Source organism: Scyliorhinus torazame, chromosome 6 (genome assembly GCF_047496885.1).
Source record: "Scyliorhinus torazame isolate Kashiwa2021f chromosome 6, sScyTor2.1, whole genome shotgun sequence".
Taxonomy (NCBI): Eukaryota; Metazoa; Chordata; class Chondrichthyes; order Carcharhiniformes; family Scyliorhinidae; genus Scyliorhinus; species Scyliorhinus torazame.
The window spans coordinates 282344256-282365398 of record NC_092712.1 but is presented as its reverse complement, the minus strand read 5'-3'; the positions used below and the strand labels follow the sequence as shown (position 1 = coordinate 282365398).

Below are 21143 nucleotides of genomic sequence, written 5' to 3'. Positions count from 1 at the left end.
GTAGGTGGATACAAGGTGACAAGGCCAGAAGACATGCCCTCTGCACAGGTGTGATAAGCCTGTCTGGGACTACAGTCATGTGACTGTAAGGGCAACAACGAAAAGGTTCACATTTTTGGAAAGATCTGGGGGAGCCCTGCAGTACGCCCCATCAAGGGTCACATGCATCATTATAGTATGCTGTGCTCAGAACACCTGGCACTCCAGAGGGGAATAGCTTTGGAGAATTGAGACTACCTTGAAAGCACTGCCTCTTGCTCCTACTCTTGCTCCAAAGAGAATACTGATGCAGTCCATGTCTAAATGCAGCAAGACCTGGGCAACATCCAGGCTTGGACTGACAAGTGGCAAGTAACATTTTCACCACACACGTGCCCGGCAGAGACCATTTCCAATAAGAGAGAATCTAACCATCGCCACTTTACATTCAATGGCATTACCATGGTGAATCCCCCACTATCAACATTTTGGGGGTTGCCATTGACCAGAAACTGAAATCAACTAGCCATATAAATACTGCGGCTACAAGAGCAGGTCAAAGGCTAGGAATCCTGCCGCGGGTAACTTACCTCCTGACTCTCCAAAATCCATCCACCATCTAAGACGCATAAGTCAGGAGTGTGCGGGAATCCTCTCTTTCTAACTGCACCACATGGACTGTAGTAATTCAAGAAGGCAGCCCACCGACTACCTTCTCAAGGGCAATTAGTGATGGACAATATATGTTGGCCTAGCTTGCGAAGACCACATCACCTGTATGAATTTTTAAAATGGAGAAGGCGCGAGATCAAGCAGGCTATGGCAATGCACCCAAGGGGCTGCTGTCAATGGACATGATATGCACACCAGAGAATCCACAAATAATTCATATGGACATATTTCTGTAGAGTCTTTCTTAAACAGCCATGCAAACAATTCAGCCTTCTCCCTCATGTAGCCTTGGTGGCCTTTCCTTAAATGCCCTTACCATTTTAGCGGGCCTGTCATGATATTAAGCCATGGTGGATATTCACCATTGCCCTTATCAAGTTCAGACCTTCCCACATAACCTCCTCCTCCTTCTCAAGAATTAACCAGTTGGAAAGTGCCCACCAGAGCAGAGGCTGATCATCTGTGGAAGACGGGCATCAGTAGGCCCTTTCTCAGTCCGCCAATGGGGAGTGACCGTGGCTCGCACTCCCTCCATAAATTGATTATGCACTCCTGTGCCATGATCACCAGCTGGTGCCATTCTTTATTTTTGTTTTGTCTATGTTTTTTTTAATTTAGAGTATCCAATTCTTTATTTTTCCAATTTAGGGGCAATTTAGGCCAATTCACCTACCCTGCACACCCTTTTGAGTTGTGGGGGTGAGATCCACGCGGACACAGAGAGAATGTGAAAACTCCGCACGGACAGTAACCCAGGGCCGGGATCGAACCCGGGTCCTCAGCGCCATAATGCAGCAGTGCCAACCACCGCATCACCGTGCTGCAGGTGCCATTCTTTTGAACTGTGCACCAACGCCCACCAACATGAGAGTATACGCACTGCTGGAGGGTGCTCTAGAATGGTGTGACACTGTCTCTTCAGATGGTGGCTCTTCCTTTGAGGTCTCATGCGATTCCATTCCCCTCGTTGTCACCTCAATTGCTTCTGACATGATGTTAGGGTGTTGCACTTTGCTTCAACACTTTTTGTCTGTATTCACCTGCAGCGTCATAGCCAGCACTCATCAGAAGTTTTCATGGATACTTCCATTAAGCTGCTCACTTTGTATAGGTTCCAGACCCACATCACTGTAATCCCTTCTACCACAACTGCCTCCTCCTCGTCTATTGGTGTCAATACAGCAACTAATAGCAATCTACCTCCTGTCCTTCTCCATTCCTTAGCATTCTGAACTTGCTTCTCCTGCAACCACAGCATACATAGTGTCACTTGTCTTGCATGGCCCAGCTTTGCTTGTCAATCTGTGCCAGTTTCCATGTCCAGCATTGCACCACTGGGAAGCATGCTACAAGTGGCCATTTCGTATGAACAATGCAGCATTAACTCTGACTGACTTCAACTGGTTTCTGCTGTGAGACTACTTTCCATTTCACTGAAGAAGCTGGTGCCCGATTATGCCTGATGCATGGGTTGGCAACCTCATTTCACATTGAATTCGAACCATTTACGTTGTCCAGGACGAGGAGCTTGCTATTATGAATTCCACTCACATTGCATAGCTTCAGCAGGTCATTGAATTGATTGGGACACTGCACATGTGTTCATGTGATGCCGTGCGGCTGCTAACTTCATCTACAACCATCTCTGTGAGGCTTGCTAGCCTCCTCCTCCTCTTGTCGACCGGGAATAACACTTCTTGCCATGCCCTCACTATTGCAGGAGCACATTCAGCGAGGCAACACTGAACCTTGGAGACATTGTCCCTCTAACTCCAGCCACTCCTCCACAGCTTCCCTTGTTTAGTCTCCCTTCCAGTTTCCTCTATGTATGATGCCTTTGGTCTGATTGAGCTGCAGGAACATCCTTCCACCCTGCCCCTATTGTGGGCCGACTTCCATGCCCGACGACTGTCAATTGGATACTGATGGCAAAATGCAAAATTACATTCTGCTATCCACATGTGTGGTCACACAACCCAATGTCGGCACTGCCTGCATGTCAGTAATATTCAGCCCAGTCATCGTGCGAGCTTACCTTGACATCGCCAAACATAGCACGGAAGTCATGAGTTTTCGTTCCAAGGTCAAAGTGATATAAAACATCTTCTTTCATTGTTTCGAGGTAAGGATTTGATACATACGCACATTTCGCTCTGCAATTAAAAAAAAGTTGCTGTCACTTTCGTAATAAGATTCTTGCTTTAATAGCCATTAATAAAAGTGTTTGTCATCATTTGCAATGCATTGCAACCATATTTAAATATTAATTTATCAATTGAAGATCCCAAAAGAATTTAAAAGTGAAACCAATCAGCATCACAACACAGGCTGCTTTCCATCGACACTTCAACAAAAGCTAAGTCGATAGCCCCCTGCTCACCTTTACCTCAAGTGCACTGTTGAAACAAACATTCAGTATGACTGGGGTGTTAAAGCGATTTCATTTTTGAAAAAGCAGACTCTAAAATCTATTTGCAGTGCCATTTGTTGCATTACTTTCAGTAAAAAGTTGAAGCGCTGTTTGAAGGGGAGAGAAAAAACTTGCTCATGATTTTGAAAAATCTTCTGTTAAAGGTAATTGTCAAGGAAAAGAAAAAGTGATTAATTCTATGGGCTGCAATATAAAAATTTTGTAATTTTGAACATATGAAGAAACCTGACATTTAATGGAAAGTGGCGACACAGTGGTTAGCACTGCTGCCTCACAACGCCAGGGACCCAGGTTCAATAATAATCTTTATTAGTGTCACAAGCAGGCTTTCATCAACATTGCAATGAAGTTACTGTGAAAATCCTCCAGTGGCCACACTACAGTGCCTGTTCGGGTACACTGAGGGTGAATTCAGAATGTCCAATTTACCTAACAGCACGTCTTTCGGGACTTGTGGGAGGAAATAGGAGCACCTGGAGGAAACCCACGCAGACACGGGGAGAACGGGCAGACTCGGCACAGACAGTGAGCCAAGCTGGAATCGAACCAGGGTCTCTGGCGCTGTGAAGCAACAGTGCTACCGTGCCGCCTTCTCAATTCTGGGTGGGTGGAGTTTTCACTTTCCTCCCCTTGTCTGCGTGGGTTTCCTCCAGGTGCTCTAGTTTCCTCCCACAGTCCAAAGATGTGCAGGTTAGGTGGGGGTAAGGTGGGAGTGTGGGCCGAGGTAGGGTACTCTTTCAGAGGGTTGGTGCAGACCCAATGGGCCGAATGGCCTCCTTATGCACTGTAGGGATTCTATGGAAAGAAAGGTAAAACATAGAAATGGAAGCAGTAGCCAGTGAAAATGGAAATTTAAGGCTGGATTTTCATCACTAAGGCGTGGAGTGGGAATTGGGAAAATTCCCAGCTCGGCCACCCACCTCATGAGAAAGTGCCCGCAAACCGCAAAGGCTGAATCCTTATTGCTGGGAGGTGGTAGGGGGCTGGTGGTGGTGAAGAAGGGTGCTGACTGGGTTGGGCTGCCAGGTGCCGAGCTGGGCTGTTTAAAAGGCCTGTGGGAATTCATCCCAGTCACAGTAAAAACATCCCCACACATATCCCATGCCCCGTCCATGCCACCTCATGCCCTCACCCACCCTTGGCCCCTCATGCTCCCATGCCATGCTATGCATCTCTGCCCATCCCCCATGACCTCTATGCCAAACTACGGCACTCCATCCACGCCTATGGCCCCAAGGCAAACCACAGCACTCCATCCACCCCCATGGCCCCTCGTTCACCTGAGGAAGTGTGTGTGTTCAAAAACTAGGACCTCAGACCCGGTACCAAGCTCTTGGTCTGCAGAGTAATAATGATACTCGCCCTCCTATATGGCGCAGAGAAGTGAACTATGCACAGCAGGCACCTCTAAACCCTGGAGAAGCACCACCAGAACTGCCTCCTCAAGATCCTGAAAATCCTTTGGCAGCTTAGGCACACAAACGTCAGTGTACTCGCTCAAGACAACATCCTCAGCACCGATGCATTGAGCACACTCGATCAACTCCACAGGGCGGGCCACATCATCCGCATGCCTGACACAAGACTCCCGAAACAAATGCTCTACTCGGAGCTTCGACAGAGCAAGCAAGCCCCAATATGGCAGATGAAACACTTCAAGGATACACTTTTTCAAGGAGGCTTTGAGGGTAACACCCTCACTAACACCTGTGAATCCCTGGACCAAGATCGGCCAAAGTGGAGGAAAAACATCCGGGAAGGGGCTGAACACCTCAAGTTTCATCGTCAAGGAGAGTGGTCGCGGATGGAGGAGCTCCTGGGGGGGGGGAAACAAAGTTGAGTCCCGGTCCTCGCCGAGAACTTGCACCCAAGCGCGCAAATACATCCGTTTGGGCCCCCCGCAACAAGAGAGTGGGGGCGAAGAAGAACACGGACTCCAAAGTGAATTAAAGTGTGAGACGTGGGCGGGCGCGCCCCCCCCCCCCACCCCCACCCCCACCCCACTCCCCCCCCCCCCCCCCCACTCCCCCCCTCATGCACGGCAGCAGAACGCGGGGCAGGACGAGCAGCGGCCCGGACCAAAGCGGGGACCGTGCCAGCAGCAAGGACCGACCCTCCCACCGGTAGGAGAACACGGGGCAGGATGAGCGGCAGCCTGGCCCAAAGCGGGGGCCGAGCTAGCAGCAAGGACCGACCCACCCCCCGGCGGCAACCACCACGAGGCAGGCGGCGGAACAAAGAGGGACTACCGGCACGACCAGAAGCCTCTCTCTCTCTCGACCCTGGGTGAGTGAGGGGAAAAAAAATAACTTCCCCTTTCTGAAAAAAAAACTTTGAAAAGAAAACTTTTAAAGAGAAATAATTTTTTCCACTTTTTTTGGTAAAGGAGAGACGGGAGGGGAAAAGAAAAATGGGTGAAAAAAAGGGGAAGGAAAAAAAAATGACAGAAGGCAGCCAAAGCAGAGGGAGAGAGGACACCAAAACCAGACAGGACAATGGGCGAGCCCGTTCAGAAGAGCTAATCAGCGCACGAAGCGGCGGAACGGAAGGTTCGCCGCAACAAAAAGAACTCGACAGACAGGAGCATTTTCCCCCTGAGCCAGGGGGGAACTGGAACTGGAAGGCAGCCTTTGCCGAGGTGCTGAGGGAACATCAGCAGGAAAACAAGGCTGAGGCCAGAGCAAACATGGAGGCAGCAATGGCCAAGGCCCTGGCGGATGTGCAGCTCACCCTGGGCAGAGCAGAGGAGAAACGGGAAGCCCAAGAGGAGAAACTGGAAGCCCAAGAGGCGACCATTCAGGAGCTGGAAAAAACCGCGACTGACATGACCGACCGGATCATGGCCCTGGAGAAGCCGAGACTGGTCACAATGCAGGTGAGCCTGAGGGCAGTGTGGACGATCAGGAAAACTGCTCGAGAAGGCAAAATGTAAGGATAGCGGGCCTACCAGAGGGGATCGAGGGTAGAAACCCCAAGGCATACGTGGCCGAGATGCTGGGCAACTTAGTGGGGAGAAAAACTTTCCCAACCCACCAGAAATGGTCAGAGCACAACAGTCGCTGCGCCCGAAGCCCAAGGCAGGGGATCACCCGAGGGCAGTTATCGCTAAACTGCACCGGTACCAAGACAGGGAAACAATCCTGCGCTGGGCCAGGCAAAGCAGAACCTGCAATTGGGAAGGTCACTTCATTAGAGTTTACGAGGACATTGGGGCAGACCTAGCCAGGAGACAGGCCAAATTCAATTGAGCGAAAGCAGCTCTTTACAAGAACGGAGTGCGTTTTGGAATGCTGTACCCAGCGAAACTCTGGGTCACATACCAAGAAAAAGAGTACTTCTTCACAACCCCCTCCGAAGCAAACCAGTTTGTCGAGGAACACGGGCTGGAAAACCAACAGCTAGGGTAGAAATAAAGGGCAACAACACACCGACGGGGGTGGGGGTGGGGAGGCATCGGCAGCCCCCCGCCCCCACCCCTGCCACGGCGAGCGCACCCTGAACAAAAAGCAAACCCCGGAGGGCAGGGGCGCGTCCACCAGGTAAGTATGGTTAATCCCACAGGAGCGAGGGGACAGAAGCGCCTCACCAGGATAGTCACCTGGAACGTAAGGGGACTTAACGGCCCAGTGAAAATATCCAGAGTCCTCGCCCACCTAAGAAATATGAAGGCCAACATAGTCTTCCTCCAAGATACACACCTGATAGATCAGGACCGACTGCGGGTAAGAAAGGGCTGAGTGGGACAAACCTACCATTCCTGCTATGGGACGAGGGCCGGGGGGGGGGGTGGCAATACTAATCAGCAAGAGGACGATGTTTAGGGCGACAAAGACGGTTACGGACCCAGGGGGACGGTACGTCATGGTCAGCGGGGCCCTGGATGCGGCACTGGTAGTACTAGTTAACGTGTACGCGCCCAACTGGGACGACACGAGCTTCATCAAAAAGACCATGGCAGAAATCCATGACATAGCGACGCACTGACTAATCATGGGGGGGGGGGGGGGGGGGGGGGGGACTTCAACTGTGTCCAGGATCCAATGACTGACAGATCAAGCCCCAAAACGGGGAAAACCTCAAGCATGGCAAGGGAACTCGGTCACAGATGGGAGCGGTGGACCCCTGGAGGTTCACCCACCCAGGGGAGAAGGAGTTCTCCCTCTTTTCCACAGTACACAACATGTACACCAGAATTGACTTCTTTGTGGTGGGGAAAACGTGGCTTCCGGGGATAGACAAAGTGGAATACTCCGCAATTGTGATATCCGTCCACACTCCACACTACATGGACGTGAGGCTGGAGACGGGCAGGGCCCAACGCCCCACATGGAGGTTGGACATTGCCCTACTAGCTGACAAGGCCTTCAACTAAAAGATATCACAGGCCATAACAGAGTACACGGAGAACAACCAGAACGGGAAGGTCTCACCCTCCACGTTCTGGGAAGCGATAAAGGCCGTACTAAGAGGGGAAATCATCGCTTTCAAAGTGCGAAGAGATAGGGAGGAAAGGGCGGCTAAGCAGCAGCTGGTCGACTCCATACTGGAGGTAGACCGTAAATACGCCGAGGCCCCGACCATAGAGCTCCTGGCGGAGAGGAACTTTGATCTGCTCTCCACCAGGAAAGCAGTGCACCAATTCCATCAGGCATGTGGGACCCTATACGAACACGGAAACAAAGCCAGCCGCCTGTTGGCACACCAGCTGAGAAAGCAGGCAGCCACCAGAGAAGTTGCACAAATCAGGGACACCAGAGACACATTAGAAACAGAGCCAGAAAAGATCAACAAAACCTTCAAGGCTTTCTACCAAGGGCTGCACACCACAGAGCCCCCAATGGGGGAATCCAGGGTGAAACGGTTCCTTGATGGACTGGACATACCAGTCGTGGGGGAGGGCATAAAACGGGGCCTGGAAGCACCACTTGCACTGGGAGAGATCATGGACAGCATTAGCTCCATGCAGGCGGGGAAGGCACCGGGACCAGACGGGTCCCCGGCGGACTTCTACAAAACATTTGCGACAGCACTGGCCCCGCACCTGCGGGAGATGTTCACAGACCCGCTAGCTAGGGGCACACTGCCACCCACGCTAACACAAGCCTCAATCTCGCTGATACCTAAGAAAGATAAAGACCCAACAGAATGTGGGTCATACAGACCCATCTCACTGCTGAACGCAGATGCCACAATACTGGCAAAAATCCTAGCCAAAAGGCTAGAAGACTGCGTACCGTGTTAAAGGTAGACAGCTTACCTCGAACATCAGGCTCCTGCTGAACGTGATAATGACCCCATCTGGGGAGAGAACACCAGAGGTGATTGTCTCCCTAGATGCAGAAAAGGCCTTCAACAGGGTCAAATGGAGATACCTCATAGAGGTACTGGAGCAGTTCGGGCTTGGACAGGGTTCACCTCCTGGGTAAAACTCCTATACAACGCTCCCATGGCGAGTGTACAGACCAACAACACCAACTCTCGATACTTCCAGCTGCACAGGGGCATGAGACATGGATGCCCACTGTCCCCGCTGCTGTTCCCTCTGGCGATCGAGCCCCTAGCAATTGCGCTCAAAGCAGCAAAAAGCTGGAGGGGGATCCGAAAGGGTGGCGGAGAACACAGAACTATGCAGATGACCTGCTCCTCTACATTTCGGACCCACAAAGCAGCATGGACGGAATCATCGCGCTCCTGAAAGAGTTTGGTGCCTTCTCGGGCTCTAAACCCAACATGAGCAAAAGCGAGATCTTCCCGGTACACCCACAAGTAGGGGGGACAGCACTAACGAGACTGCCGTTTGAAACAAGCCCAACACGAATTCCGCTACCTGGGGATCCAAATAGCCCATGGCTGGAACGGGATCCACAAATGGAACCTCACCAGTCTGACAGAGGAAGTAAAGCAGGACCTGCAAAGGACCTCGCGGGGAGAGTCCAGATGATCAAAATGAACGTACTGCCCAGGTACCTCTTCTTACTTAGACCCATTCCAATTTACATTCCCAAGGCCTTTTTCAAAGCACTAGGCAAATTAATCATGGTGTCCGTATGGGGGGGGGGGGGGGGGGGGGGGAGAATGCTAGGATCCCAAAGAAGGTCCTCCAAAAAACAAAATCCGGGGGGGGGGGGGGGGGAGGGAGAGAGATAGCCCTCCCAAACTTACAATTCTACCACTGGGCGGCGACGGCCGAGCGTGTAAGGGGATGGAACAAGGAGCCAGAAGCCGAGTGGGTGCGCGCAGAAGAGGCCTCCTGCATGGGGACCGCCCTCCGGGTCCTTGCATTGTGGCACTCCTTGCAATGTCGGACAAAGCTCCCATCTGCAACAACCATAGGTTCACACCAGTGCTGACTGACGCCACCTTCAAAAAGTGGGGACAGGACAGAGGGACACTGAGAGTCAGGGACCTACACACGGACGGTAGGATCGCAACACTGCACGAACTGACAAAGAAATTCCAGCTAGCCAAGGGGAATGAGCTAAGGTACCAGCAACTCAAAAACTTCCTACGAAAGGAGACAAGGACGTACCTACAACTTCCATGACATTACTGGAAGTGTTACTGGACACAAGCATACTAGATAAAGGAAACTGTAGCGACATGTATGACGGACTGGTAGAAAGGGCCAACACCGTACTGAACACAACAAGAAAGAAATGGGAGGAGGACCTGGGGATTGAAATAGGGTGGGAACTCTGGAGCGAAGCACTGCATAGGGTCAACTCCACCTCCAACTGCGCAAGGCTCAGCCTGATGCAACTAAAAGTGGTACATAGAGCCCACTTAACAAGAACCAGTATGAGTAGGTTCTTCCCAGAGGTGGAGGATAGATGTGAACGGTGCCAAGGAGGCCTGGCCAACCACGCCCATATGTTCTGGTCTTGCCCCAGACTTTCGGGGTACTGGACAGCCTTCTTCGAGGCAATGTCCAAAGTGGTGGGGATGAGGGTGGAGCCATGCCCGAAAGTGGCGGTTTTCGGGTTATCAGACCAGCCAGATCTATTCCTGGGGAGGGCGGACGCCCTTGCTTTTGCCTCCCTGATGGCCCGCCGCAGAATCCTGTTCGGCTGGCGGTCAGCAGCACCACCCAAAGCTGCGGACTGGCTTTCCGAACTCTCAGAATCTCTCCAAGTGGAGAAAATCAAATTCGCCATCCGAGGGTCAGACGACGGCTTCCAGAGAACGTGGGAGCCATTCATCCAATTGTTCTGGGACCTGCTTGTGGCCAACGAACAAGTAGAAGAATAGCCAGGTAGCCAAGAATCAGGGGAAAGTAGCCAAGGCATGAGAGGGAGAGGTAGACCGGGAAGTGGGGCGGGGGGACGGACAGCTAAACCTAAGAGGAAAGAAAGGCGAACCACAGGAGGGGGGAGGGGGCAGAAGTGGGGGGAAAGAGTGAAGAGACAGGGAACAATAGAGGAGAACCAGGGAGGTGGGGGGGGCGGGGGCAGGGAAATGATAGCCGGAAGGAGGGCACAGGAAACGATAACAAACTTGGCATCTCCAGGAACAGAGAGCAAGGAGAATCCAGGCGAAAGACGGGAGGGATGGCTGAGGCGGCGGTGAGCGCGCGACGACAATGGCAGCGAAATCCGTCCGGGAGAAGCAAGCGACAACACCAACACCAGACCCATTTGAGTATTACCCTCTGTAATTGTTTCTCCGGCACCCAAATGTATATCTACCTCCCAGTCTCCCCCCCACACCCCCCCAACAAACAGATGCCTACTTATGTGTTGTAAATAATATTGCCAATCGTACAGAGTTGCTGCTGTTGAGCAGATGCATAACATTTTACCAGTTACTTTTATTTTATTTTTTATTTATTTTTTATTATTCATTTTTTTTTTGGTATGTTTGTGTGTGCCCTTCTCTTCTATATATATAGTGTATATATATATATATATATCCTATTCTCTGTACATAACGGTAAATATACTTTGTTCAAAAATCCAATAAAAACATTTATTTTTTAAAAAGCTTCATCGTCAAGGGAAAGCTGAAGCCATGCGTTGTCAGTGAGAGAATGTGTGGCAAACCATGAACCCCCACCCACCCACCTGCTTCTTCAACCACTGTCTGCCCCACCTGTGACAGAGATTGTAGGTCACACACTGGACTCCTCAGTCACCTGAGAACCCATTTTAGTGTGCAAGAATATCATCCTCCACCCCCAGGGACTGCCTAAGAAGAAGACTGGAGAGACTTCAAAGAATGAACACAGCTTTGACAAAGATTCTTTGAATCTGGCTGTTGTACCATCAATTCACTGCAAGACGATGAGAACGAGTGAACAGAGACTTTATTAACCGAGAACTTGCCTGCCTGTGAGTTCAGTAACAATGAGTGCCGCCCACAGGTGGTCAGGTCTATATACAGCCTCGGGGGGTGCGGAGCCAGAGGCGGAGCCCACCGGGGCTCCTGTACAATTACATGGTGGTAGATCGTATTACTATTTCTTGGTCATAGGCCACAGTACTATACAGACAGGGTAGAGCGTATTACCATTTCCTGGCCATAGGCCACAGTACTAAACAGACAGTTTATTCTATGGTGAATACATTCATCACATTCACTGTTAAAAAAACGAAATCCGGCGGGGGTGAAGTGGGGTCATCATATATTCAGTCTGTCTGGAGGCCGGATTGTTCTTTTGGACCTCCTCAGCTCTGGCGGTGCGGCGGGTGCGGGCGTTGCAGTTGATGACTCCGAGAGCATGTTGTCTGGAGCTACAGCCCGGCGTGTCGGCGTCGGTTGAGGGGAGGGGGTAGGCAGGGGGGTGGTGGATGGTGGCAGTGTAGGTGTGGGACAGTACAGGAGCCCCAGGGGGGGCGCAAGGAGCGCGTGTTGGCCGGGGATCCAGCGGGCGGCAGGTCCCATAGGGAGACCGTATCTTACCGTCCGTCTTTGTGCGCGACATTGGCGTATCGGGGGTTTGTGTGCAGCAGCTGGACCCTCTCAACCAGGGGGTCGGTCTTCTGGCTCCTCGTATGCTTCCGGAGAAGGACGGGCCCCGGAGTTGTCAGCCAGGATGGAAGCGAGACCCCGAAGATGGACTTCCTCGGGAAGACAAACACACGGTCGTGAGGGGTCTCGTTCGTGGCTGTGCCGAGGAGCGACCTAATGGAGTGGAGCACGTCGGGGAGGACCTCCTGCCAGCGGGGAATCGGGAGACTTCTAGACCGGAGGGCAAGAAGAACTGCCTTCCATACCGTCGCGTTCTCCCTCTCCACCTGCCAGTTTCCCTGCAGGCTTAGCTCGTAGTCCTGCTCGAGGCGATGCCCTTACTGAGCAGGTACTGATGCAACTCATCGCTCATAAACGATGTGCCCCCCTCACTGTGGATGTATGCAGGGAAACCGAACAGGGTGAAGATGCTGTGCACTGCCTTTATCACAGTGGCCGAGATCATGTCGGGACAAGGGACAGTGAAGGGGAAGCGGGAGTACTCGTCAATGACGGTCAGGAATTATATATTAAGGTTAGTGGACAGGAGGGGCCCTTTGAAGTCAATACTGAGGAGCCTTGTCTGGCCAATAGAAGTGCGGTTTGCACTCTGCGCAGACGTGGCAGTCCCTGGTCATGGCCCTGACCTCCTCGGTGGAGTAGGGCAGATTGCGGGCCTTCATAAAGTGGGTAAGCCGGGTGACCCCCGGGTGACAGAGGTCATCGTGGATAGCCCGAAGTCGGTCATCTTGCGCACTGGCGCATGTGCCGTGGGACACGGCAACTGGGGGCTCGTTGAGCTCCCCAGGATGATACTTGATATCGTAATTGCAGGTGGAGAGTTCGATCCTCCACCTCAAGATTTTGTCATTTTAAATTTGCCCCGTTGTGCGTTGTCAAACATAAAGGCTACCGACCGTTGGTTGTTGACGAGCGTGAACCTCCTACGGGCTAGGTAGTGCCTCCAATGCCGCACAGCTTCCACGATGGCTTGAGCTTCCTTCTCGACAGAGGAGTGTCGGATCTCGGAGGCGTTGAGGGTTGGGGAAAAGAAGGCTACTGGCCTGCCCGCCTGGTTGAGGGTTTGGGGGATCCTCTGAAGGTTGGTGTCATGGTCCTACTGATCATGGCCGCAGATGGTGACATTGTCAAAGTACGGGTATGTAGTCCGCAGCCCGTACTGGTCCACCATTCGGTCCATCGTTCTCTGGAAGACCGAGACCCCATTAGTGACGCCGAAAGGGACCTTGAGGAAGTGGAAGAGTCGGCCGGCTGCTTCAAAAGCTGTGTAGTGGTGATTTTCCGGGCGGATCGGGAGCTGATGGTAGGCTGACTTCAGATCTACCGTGGAGGAAATCCGGTATTGCGCGATTTGGTTGACCATCTCCGCATGGGAGGGGGTACGCATCCAGTTGCGTGAACCGGTTATGGTTTGGCTGTAGTCCACAACCATCCGATTCTTTTCCCCGGTCCTGACAACTACCACTTGTGCCCTCCAGGGGCTGTTGCTGGCCTTGATGACCCCCTCCCTCAAGAGTCGCTGGACCTCTGACTTGATAAAAGTCATGTCTTGTGCACTGTACCGTCTGCCCCTGGTGGTGACAGGTTCACAGTCGGGGGTGAGGTTCGCGAAGAGCGGGGTGGGGGGGTGTGTGTGGCGCGACCTTAAGGGTCGCGAGGCTACATATCGTGAGGGGGGGGGGGGTAAGGGTCCGCCGAACTTCATGTGTCAGACTTCGGTGACTGCATTGGAAGTCTAGTCCAAGCAGTAGGGGGGCGCAGAGGTGAGGGAGGACATACAGTTTAAATTGGGTGTATTCTGAGCCCTGAATCGCGAGGTTCGCGACACAGTACCCCCGGATCTGCACCAAATGGGATCTGGAGGCAAGGGAGATTGTCTGGGACGCAGGGTAGATGTGCAGGGCGCAGCGTCTTACTGTGTCAGGGTGGACAAAGCTCTCTGTGCTTCTGGAGTCGAAAAGACAGGGGGTCTCGTGCCCGTTGACCCGGACGACCATCATTGAATTTTTCAGGTGCTTTGGCTGCGACTGGCCGAGGGTGACTGCGCCGAGCTGCGGGTAGTCTGCGTGGTCGGAGCTATCGGAGTCACAGGATGGCGGCCCCCACGAGTCACACATGTCGGGCTGAGTTGAATATGGCGACCAAGATGGCCACGCCCATCGGTCGCATGTGTCGGTTGGTTTTGAAGATGACGGCCAAGATGGCCACCCCCACGAGTCGCACATGTCGGGCTGCGTGAAAGATGGCGCCCCCCATGAGTTGCACAAGGCGGATGAAGCGTCTGAAGGGGGCATTCCCGGCTGACACGCAGCCACATTGCGGGGTCTATGGGCCTGTGAGTCCTTGGATCGGGCCTGGTACGCTTTAGACTTCAGGGCTTTATGTCGGGCCAGGCAGACTCTGGCAAAATGTCCCTTTTTGCCGCAGTCGCTGCATGTTGCTGTGCAGGCTGGGCAACGCTGCCGGGGGTGTTGGCCCTGATCGCAGAGGTAGCACGGCGGACCCCCGGTCTGGATGGGCAGCTGCGCGGCACAAGCCTGTGACGTAGTCGGACCTGGTGAGGGCCGCGTCGGTTGTGCCCACGAGGGGTTCGCTGGGTCTGCGGTGGACGCGCTTAGGCTCTGGTAGGCCACCTCTAATGAGGTGGCTAGTTTTACCGTGTCCTGCAGGTCCGAGGCCCTATTGTCCAGCAGTCGCAGCCTGACGTAGTTAGACCGGACCCCAGCCACGTAGGTGTCCCGGATCTGCAGCTTTGTGTGCTCCTCGGCCTTCACATCCTGGTAGTTGCAGTTTCTGGCGAGTAGGGTCAGGTTCTCCAGGTACTCGTCCAGCGATTCCCCGGCGCGTTGATGGCGGATAGTGAGAAGGTGCCGCACGAACACCTCGTTTACGGGCTTCACGAAACGCTCCTTCAGCGTCGCGACAGCCGCATTGTATGTGTCGGCTTTCTCAATCATCACGGAGATTCGATGGCTCACCCGGGCGTGGAGGAGGCGTAGCTGGAGTGCGTCGGAGGGAGGTGTTTCAGAGGAGTCGAGATGGGCCTCAAAACAGCACAGCCAGTGGGAGAAGATCTCCTTAGCTTCTGTCGCTCGTGCGTTGAGGTCGAGTTTATCAGGCTTTAGAGCGGCTTCCATAGTGATGTCTTCAGTTAATAAATTGTTGTACCATCAATTCACTGCAAGACGATGAGAACGAGTGAACAGAGGCTTTATTAACTGAGAACTTGCCTGCCTGTGAGTTCAGTAACAATGAGTGCCGCCCACAGGTGGCCAGATCTATATACAGCCCGGGGGATGCGGAGCCAGAGGCGGAGCCCACCGGGGCTCCTGTACAATACATGGTGGTAGATCCAGGTATTTCCTGGTCATAGGCCACAGTACTATACAGACAGGGTAGATCGTATTACCATTTCCTGGCCATAGGCCACAGTACTAAACAGACTTTTTTTTTATTCAAAAAAATATACTTTATTCATAAAATTTATCATAAGCATTACAGAACATTTCGAATTGTCTTGACTGTATATTTCCGGCAGAGTTACACATTGCCTTGCCTTTCTTCCATTCAATTTTGATAATATTGTACACATATCACTCTTTACGTTTCAATTCCTTCTTAAATATTTACATTGTCATGTTTGTTTTATACATTTGAGTGTTGGTGTCCCAGACCGAGGGGGGTTTACACTGTTACCCGCTACTCGGTGTACATTTGCTGGAAAAACCTTACACAGTGGTCTTTCCCCATTCCGCTTTGGCGGCAGCTGCCCCAAGCTTGAGTGTGTCCCTCAGCACGTAGTCCTGGACCTTGGAACGTGCCAGTCTGCAACACTCGGTCGAGGACAATTCTTTGCACTGGAAGATCAGCAAGTTTCGGGCAGACCAAAGAGCGTCTTTCACCGAGTTGATGACCTTCCAGCAGCAGTTGATATTTGTCTCGGTGTGTGTCCCTGGAAACAGTCCGTAGAGCACAGAGTCTTGTGTCACAGAGCTGTTCGGGATGAACCTTGACAAATACCACTGCATCTCTCTCCAGACCTTCTTTGCAAAGGCACATTCCACAAGGAGGTGTGTGACCGTCTCATTTCCCCCACAGCCACTCCGAGGGCAGCGTGCATTGGCGCAGAGCCTTCGGGTGTGCATGAAGAATCTGACAGGGAGGGCCCTTCTCACCACCAGCCAAGCTAGGTCTTGGTGCTTGTTTGAAAGTTCTGGTGATGAGGCGTTCTGCCAGATGACTCTGGCAGTCTGCTCAGGGAACCATCCAACGTCCTCCACGGTCTCCTTTTCCCTGAGGGCCTCGAGGACATGACGTGCTGACCACTGCTTCATTGCCTTGTGGTCAAAGGTGTTTTTCTTCAAAAACTTTTCCACGAAGGACAGGTGGTACGGTACGGTCCAACTACTTGGAGCGTTCCGCGGTAATGAGGCCAGGCCCATCCTTCGTAACACCGGGTACAGGTAGAACCTCAGTATGTAGTGACACTTGGTGTTTGCATATTGGGGGTCCACGCACAGCTTGATGCAGCTGGACACAAAGGTGGCCAACAGGATGAGGGAGGCGTTGGGTACGTTCCGCCCTCCCTTCTCCAGAGGTTTGTACATGGTGTCCCTTCGGACACGGTCCATCTTGGATCTCCAGATGAATTTGAAGATGGCCCGGGTGACTGCTGTGGCGTAGGGTCGGGTGATGGGCCAGACCTTTGCCACGTGCAGTAGCACCGAGAGTACCTCACACCTGATGACCAGGGTTTTGCCCGCCATGGAGAGGGAGCGTTGCTCCCACCAGCCCAGTTTCTGCCTTACCTTTGTTATGCGCTCCTCCCAGCTTTTGGTGCACGCCCCAGCAGCTCCAAACCATATCCCCAGCACCTTCAGGTAATCTGACCTGACAGTGAAGGGGACAAAGGACCGGTCGGCTCAGTTCCCAAAGAACATGGCCTCGCTCTTGTCACAGTTTACCTTGGCTCCCGAGGCCAGTTCAAACTGGTCGCAGGTGGTCAAGAGCCTGCGTACAGACGCAGGATCCGAGCAGAAGACGGCAACGTCGTCCATGTACAGGGAGGCCTTGACTTGCATGCCTCCACTGCCTGGGATCGTCACTCCTCTTATTTCGGATCCTTCCTGATGGACTCGGCAAAAGGTTCTATGCAGCACACAAAAAGGGCAGAGGAGAGAGGGCAGCCCTGCCTGACTCCCATTGATTGAGACTGCGCTATAGATGTTTGTGTAGAGCAGTTTGATCCAATTGCGAATTCCCTCCCCAAACCCCATTTTGGAGAGTACATCCATCATGTAGGTGTGCGATATTCTGTCAAACGCCTTCTCCTGGTCAAGGCTGATGAGGCAGGTGTCCACCCTCCTGTCCTGCACGTAGGCGATCGTATCCCTGAGTAGCACGAGGCTATCAGAGATCTTCCTGCCGGGTACAGCACAGGTCTGGTCAGGGTGGATCACCGACTCCAGAGCAGACCTGACCCGATTTGCGATGACCTTGGCTAGAATTTTGTAATCCACATTCAACAGTGAAATGGGTCGCCAATTTCGAATTTCTTCCCTTTCCCCCTTCTGCTTGTAGATGAGAGTGATGATGCCTTTCCTCATGGACTCTGACATGCTGCCTTCCAGAAGCATACTCTCGTACACTTCCAGCAGGTCTGGGCCCATCCAGCCCCACAGAGCCGAATACAACTCAACCGGTAAGCCATCGCTTCCGGGAGTTTTACTCGTCTTGAAGGACTTGACGGCCTTTGTCAGCTCATCCAGAGTTAGCGGTTTGTCCAGGTTTTCCAGCTGGCTGTCGCCTATGACCTCTGTGATAGTCGACAGGAAGGTCTGGGAAACCGTGCTATCTGTTGGCTTCAGGTCATACAGTCCGGCATAAAAGGATTGGCTGATCCTCAGGATGTCAGACTGCGATGACTTTACAGAGCCATCTTCTTCCTTCAGGCTGCTGATCACAGAGGTCTCTCTGTGCACCTTTTGTAAGAAGAAGCGTGAGCACTTTTCGTCCTGCTCCACGGAGCGGACTCTGGAACGGAAGATAACCTTGGAGGCCTCCGAGGTGTAGAGCGAGGCTTGCTGGCTCTTCACCTCTTGGATATCCTCCTTGACATCCACCCCCATCGACTGCAGCTGGAGCAAATTTTGCATACTTTTCTGGAGCCTGGACATGACCCCCTCGTCTCTCTCTCACCTTTTGAATGCCTTTGAGGATGAAAAACCTCTTGATATTCCCCTTGATTGCTTCCCACCTCATGTGGGGCCTCAAAGAGGGGTTTCACGGTTCTCCAGCCTTTGTAATCCCTCCTGAGTTCCTCGAGGTTCTCAGGGGTCAGCAATTTTACATTTAGCTTCCATGTCCCCCTGCCTACCCCCTGGTTTTCCTGCAGGTGGCAGTCGGCCAGTAGGAGGCAGTGGTCAGAGAAGAACACCGGCCTTACGTCGGTGGACCTGACCGTGAAAGCACGGGACACAAAGAAGAAGTCTCTCCTGGAGCGGACGGACCCGTCTGGCCGTGACCATGTGTATCTACGCTGCGCTCCGTCTGCAGGGTTGCTGCAGACGTCGAGCAGCTTGGCGTCTTTTACCGTTTCCATCAGGAGTCTGGACGTAGCGTCTAGTTTGCTGTCGGCTCTGCCGGATCGTCCAGCCGCATCGATGATGCAGTTGAAGTCACCGCCCAGAATGACCGGCTTGGAGGTGGCCAACAGCAGTGGGAGTTGCTGAAGGACTGCCAGCCGCTCACTTTTTACGGCCAGGGCGTACACATTTATAAGTCTGAGAGGGGTGTTTTTGTATTTGACGTCTGCTACGAGGAGGCGCCCGCCCACCACCTCCTTAACGTCGGAGATGGTGAAGTTGCCTCCCCGCAGCAGAATACCCAGGCCGGAGGAGCGACAGTCGTTTCCTCCTGACCAGATGGATGGCCCGTGGGACCACCAGCTCGACCAGCGCCCGTAGTTGCTGAGGTGCGGAATTCCGCACTCCTGCAGGAACAGTAGGTCAGCTTTCACATTTGCTAAATAGTTGAGTGTGGCTACACACCGCGAAGTATCTTTGATGCTTCGCACATTTATGGATGCAATTTTAAAACCCATTATAAAAAAGGTAGATTTACCAGTCTCAAGAGTCCAGAGTCTATACAGTTGGCTGTTCCAGCTGTTGGATGTTCCCCAGCATGCCGGTGGTGCTCGCAAACTTTAGCACAGTTGCAGGGCTGAGGAAACTGTTCTGGTCCGCACTGGCCCCGTGAACATGATGCAAATACATTGGGAGGGTGGTGTAGCCCTGGCGTTCGTTGTGGCAGTCAGTAGGTGTTGGGGTTGCAGGCCGGTCTTCGCCTGGGTTGTTGCTGCTTGTTACTTTCGGGGGTTGGTCTGTGACCTTGTTTTCGATGTCCGGCGTTTGGTGGCCGTTGGTCATATTGCTGTTCCCATGAGCCAGAGGTTGATTGTCTCGGCGGGTTTTATTTTCTTCCTGGTCTGTGGTCTGGGGGGTCTGTGCCTCCCGTTCCACATTGGTGCTTTGCCTCTTTATTTGAGGCCGATTCTTGTCTTGTTTTCCCTCATCGGAGGAGGTGTTGGCGCTAAGTCTGCTGGCTGAAAGGTGTCGCTTTTTGCCACTCCCCATCGGGGGGTTCTTCAGTTTGTTTTTTTGTTTTCTCTTTCGTTTGTCCCTGTTCACTGTTTCCCAGGGCTCTTTATTCTTTGTCTCATCCTCTTACTCTTCCATTGAGTGTTCCTCGTCAGATGAGGCTGGGGTTGGGTTGTCTGGTCGTGCTGGGGCCTCCTCTTTTTGTTGGGGGCCCTTCTGTTGCTTTTCCGCATTCTGTGCTGTGGTGTCTTTTTCGGTGGAGGGTGTATGAACCTCCTCTCTGGTCGCCTTTTTAACCCCGCTGCTGATGATCTGTGCATATGTCGCCCCGCGTTTCGGGCAGGCCCTGTAAAGATGGCCGGCCTCCCCACACAGGTTGCAGCACTCGTCTTCTTTGCAGTCCTTAGTCATGTGTCCCTCCTGCCTGCAGTTTTTGCAGAAGGTCACACTGCAGTTGGCGGCAACATGCCCCATTTTGCCACAGGTGTGGCATACTCCTGGCTGTCCCACGTAGTAGAGGTAGCCACGATTTCCTCCAATAGCGAAACTGGAGGGGGGATGCAGGATGGTTCCGTTGCTGTCTGTTCTTAGAGTCACCTTGATCTGGTGCTCACTTGTCCAGATGCCGAAGGTGTCTTTCAATTGCACGCTGTCACTTTTCAGCTCAGCGTACCTGGCGAGGAACTTGAGCACATCAGACACGGGGACGTGGGGGTTGTACGTGTGCAGTGTAACAACCCGGTTTTGCTGCGACGGTAGCGTAAACAGAGGCTCCGCAGTCAGGATAGACAGGGGACTCTGGTTACCTTTTTCTTTGAAGACGTTCAGGAATTTGATGCACGCTGCGACACTCTTGAAGGTGACATCAAAATATCCATTGTTGGGGAAGTTTTGCAAGCAGAAGATGTCTGTTGCTTTAAACCCACAACACTCGAGCAGCACCCGCTTCACGAAGAATTTCCGGTCCACAGGTGACTCTCCTTCCACTTTCTTCACTGTGACTCGGACAGTGTTTCGCACTCCCCAGCCTGGTGGTCGGGATGCAGCTGCATCCATAGCTCATATGTTGAGTCTGAACTGTATCGGCGTTAGGCCTAAACCAGAGGTTTAGGCCAGCATGTAGATCCATCCACCAATAGCAGCCGAGCTCCAAACGTTTCCTCTGTGACGGCTTCAATCCCTCCGAGTTCTCCAATTCACAATCGACATCGAAATCGAAATCCTCAGCTTCCCTCGATCAAACGAAACTACACTTGATCTTAGCCAAAAGGCCGAGAAGCCACAGTACTAAACAGACAGTTTATACTATGGTGAATACATTCACCACACTGGCCAATTGTGCATAGAGGCTCTCGTCAACTACCTGTTGATGCAGGGGCAGGAGAGCGCACCTTGCACTGAGGACTAATTTTCCACACAATAAGGTAGCCTAGTGGGTGGATGTGAAGGAGCAGAATCAATTGCCTGAACCTCTTGCATGATGAGGAACAAACAGA

The 21143-nt window shown here is 52.6% G+C and overlaps 1 protein-coding gene across 2 annotated transcripts in view; it reads right to left on the bottom strand.

The window, feature by feature from the left end:
* The window catches only part of LOC140425470 (uridine phosphorylase 1-like), a 194986-nt gene that overhangs the window by 102575 nt on the left and 71268 nt on the right, over positions 1 to 21143 (bottom strand). For both annotated transcript variants that reach the window (XM_072509776.1, XM_072509777.1), the window contains exon 3: positions 2687 to 2804. In XM_072509776.1, the coding sequence (XP_072365877.1) occupies positions 2687 to 2804 (118 nt within the window). The remainder of the gene's footprint in view (positions 1 to 2686; positions 2805 to 21143) is intronic.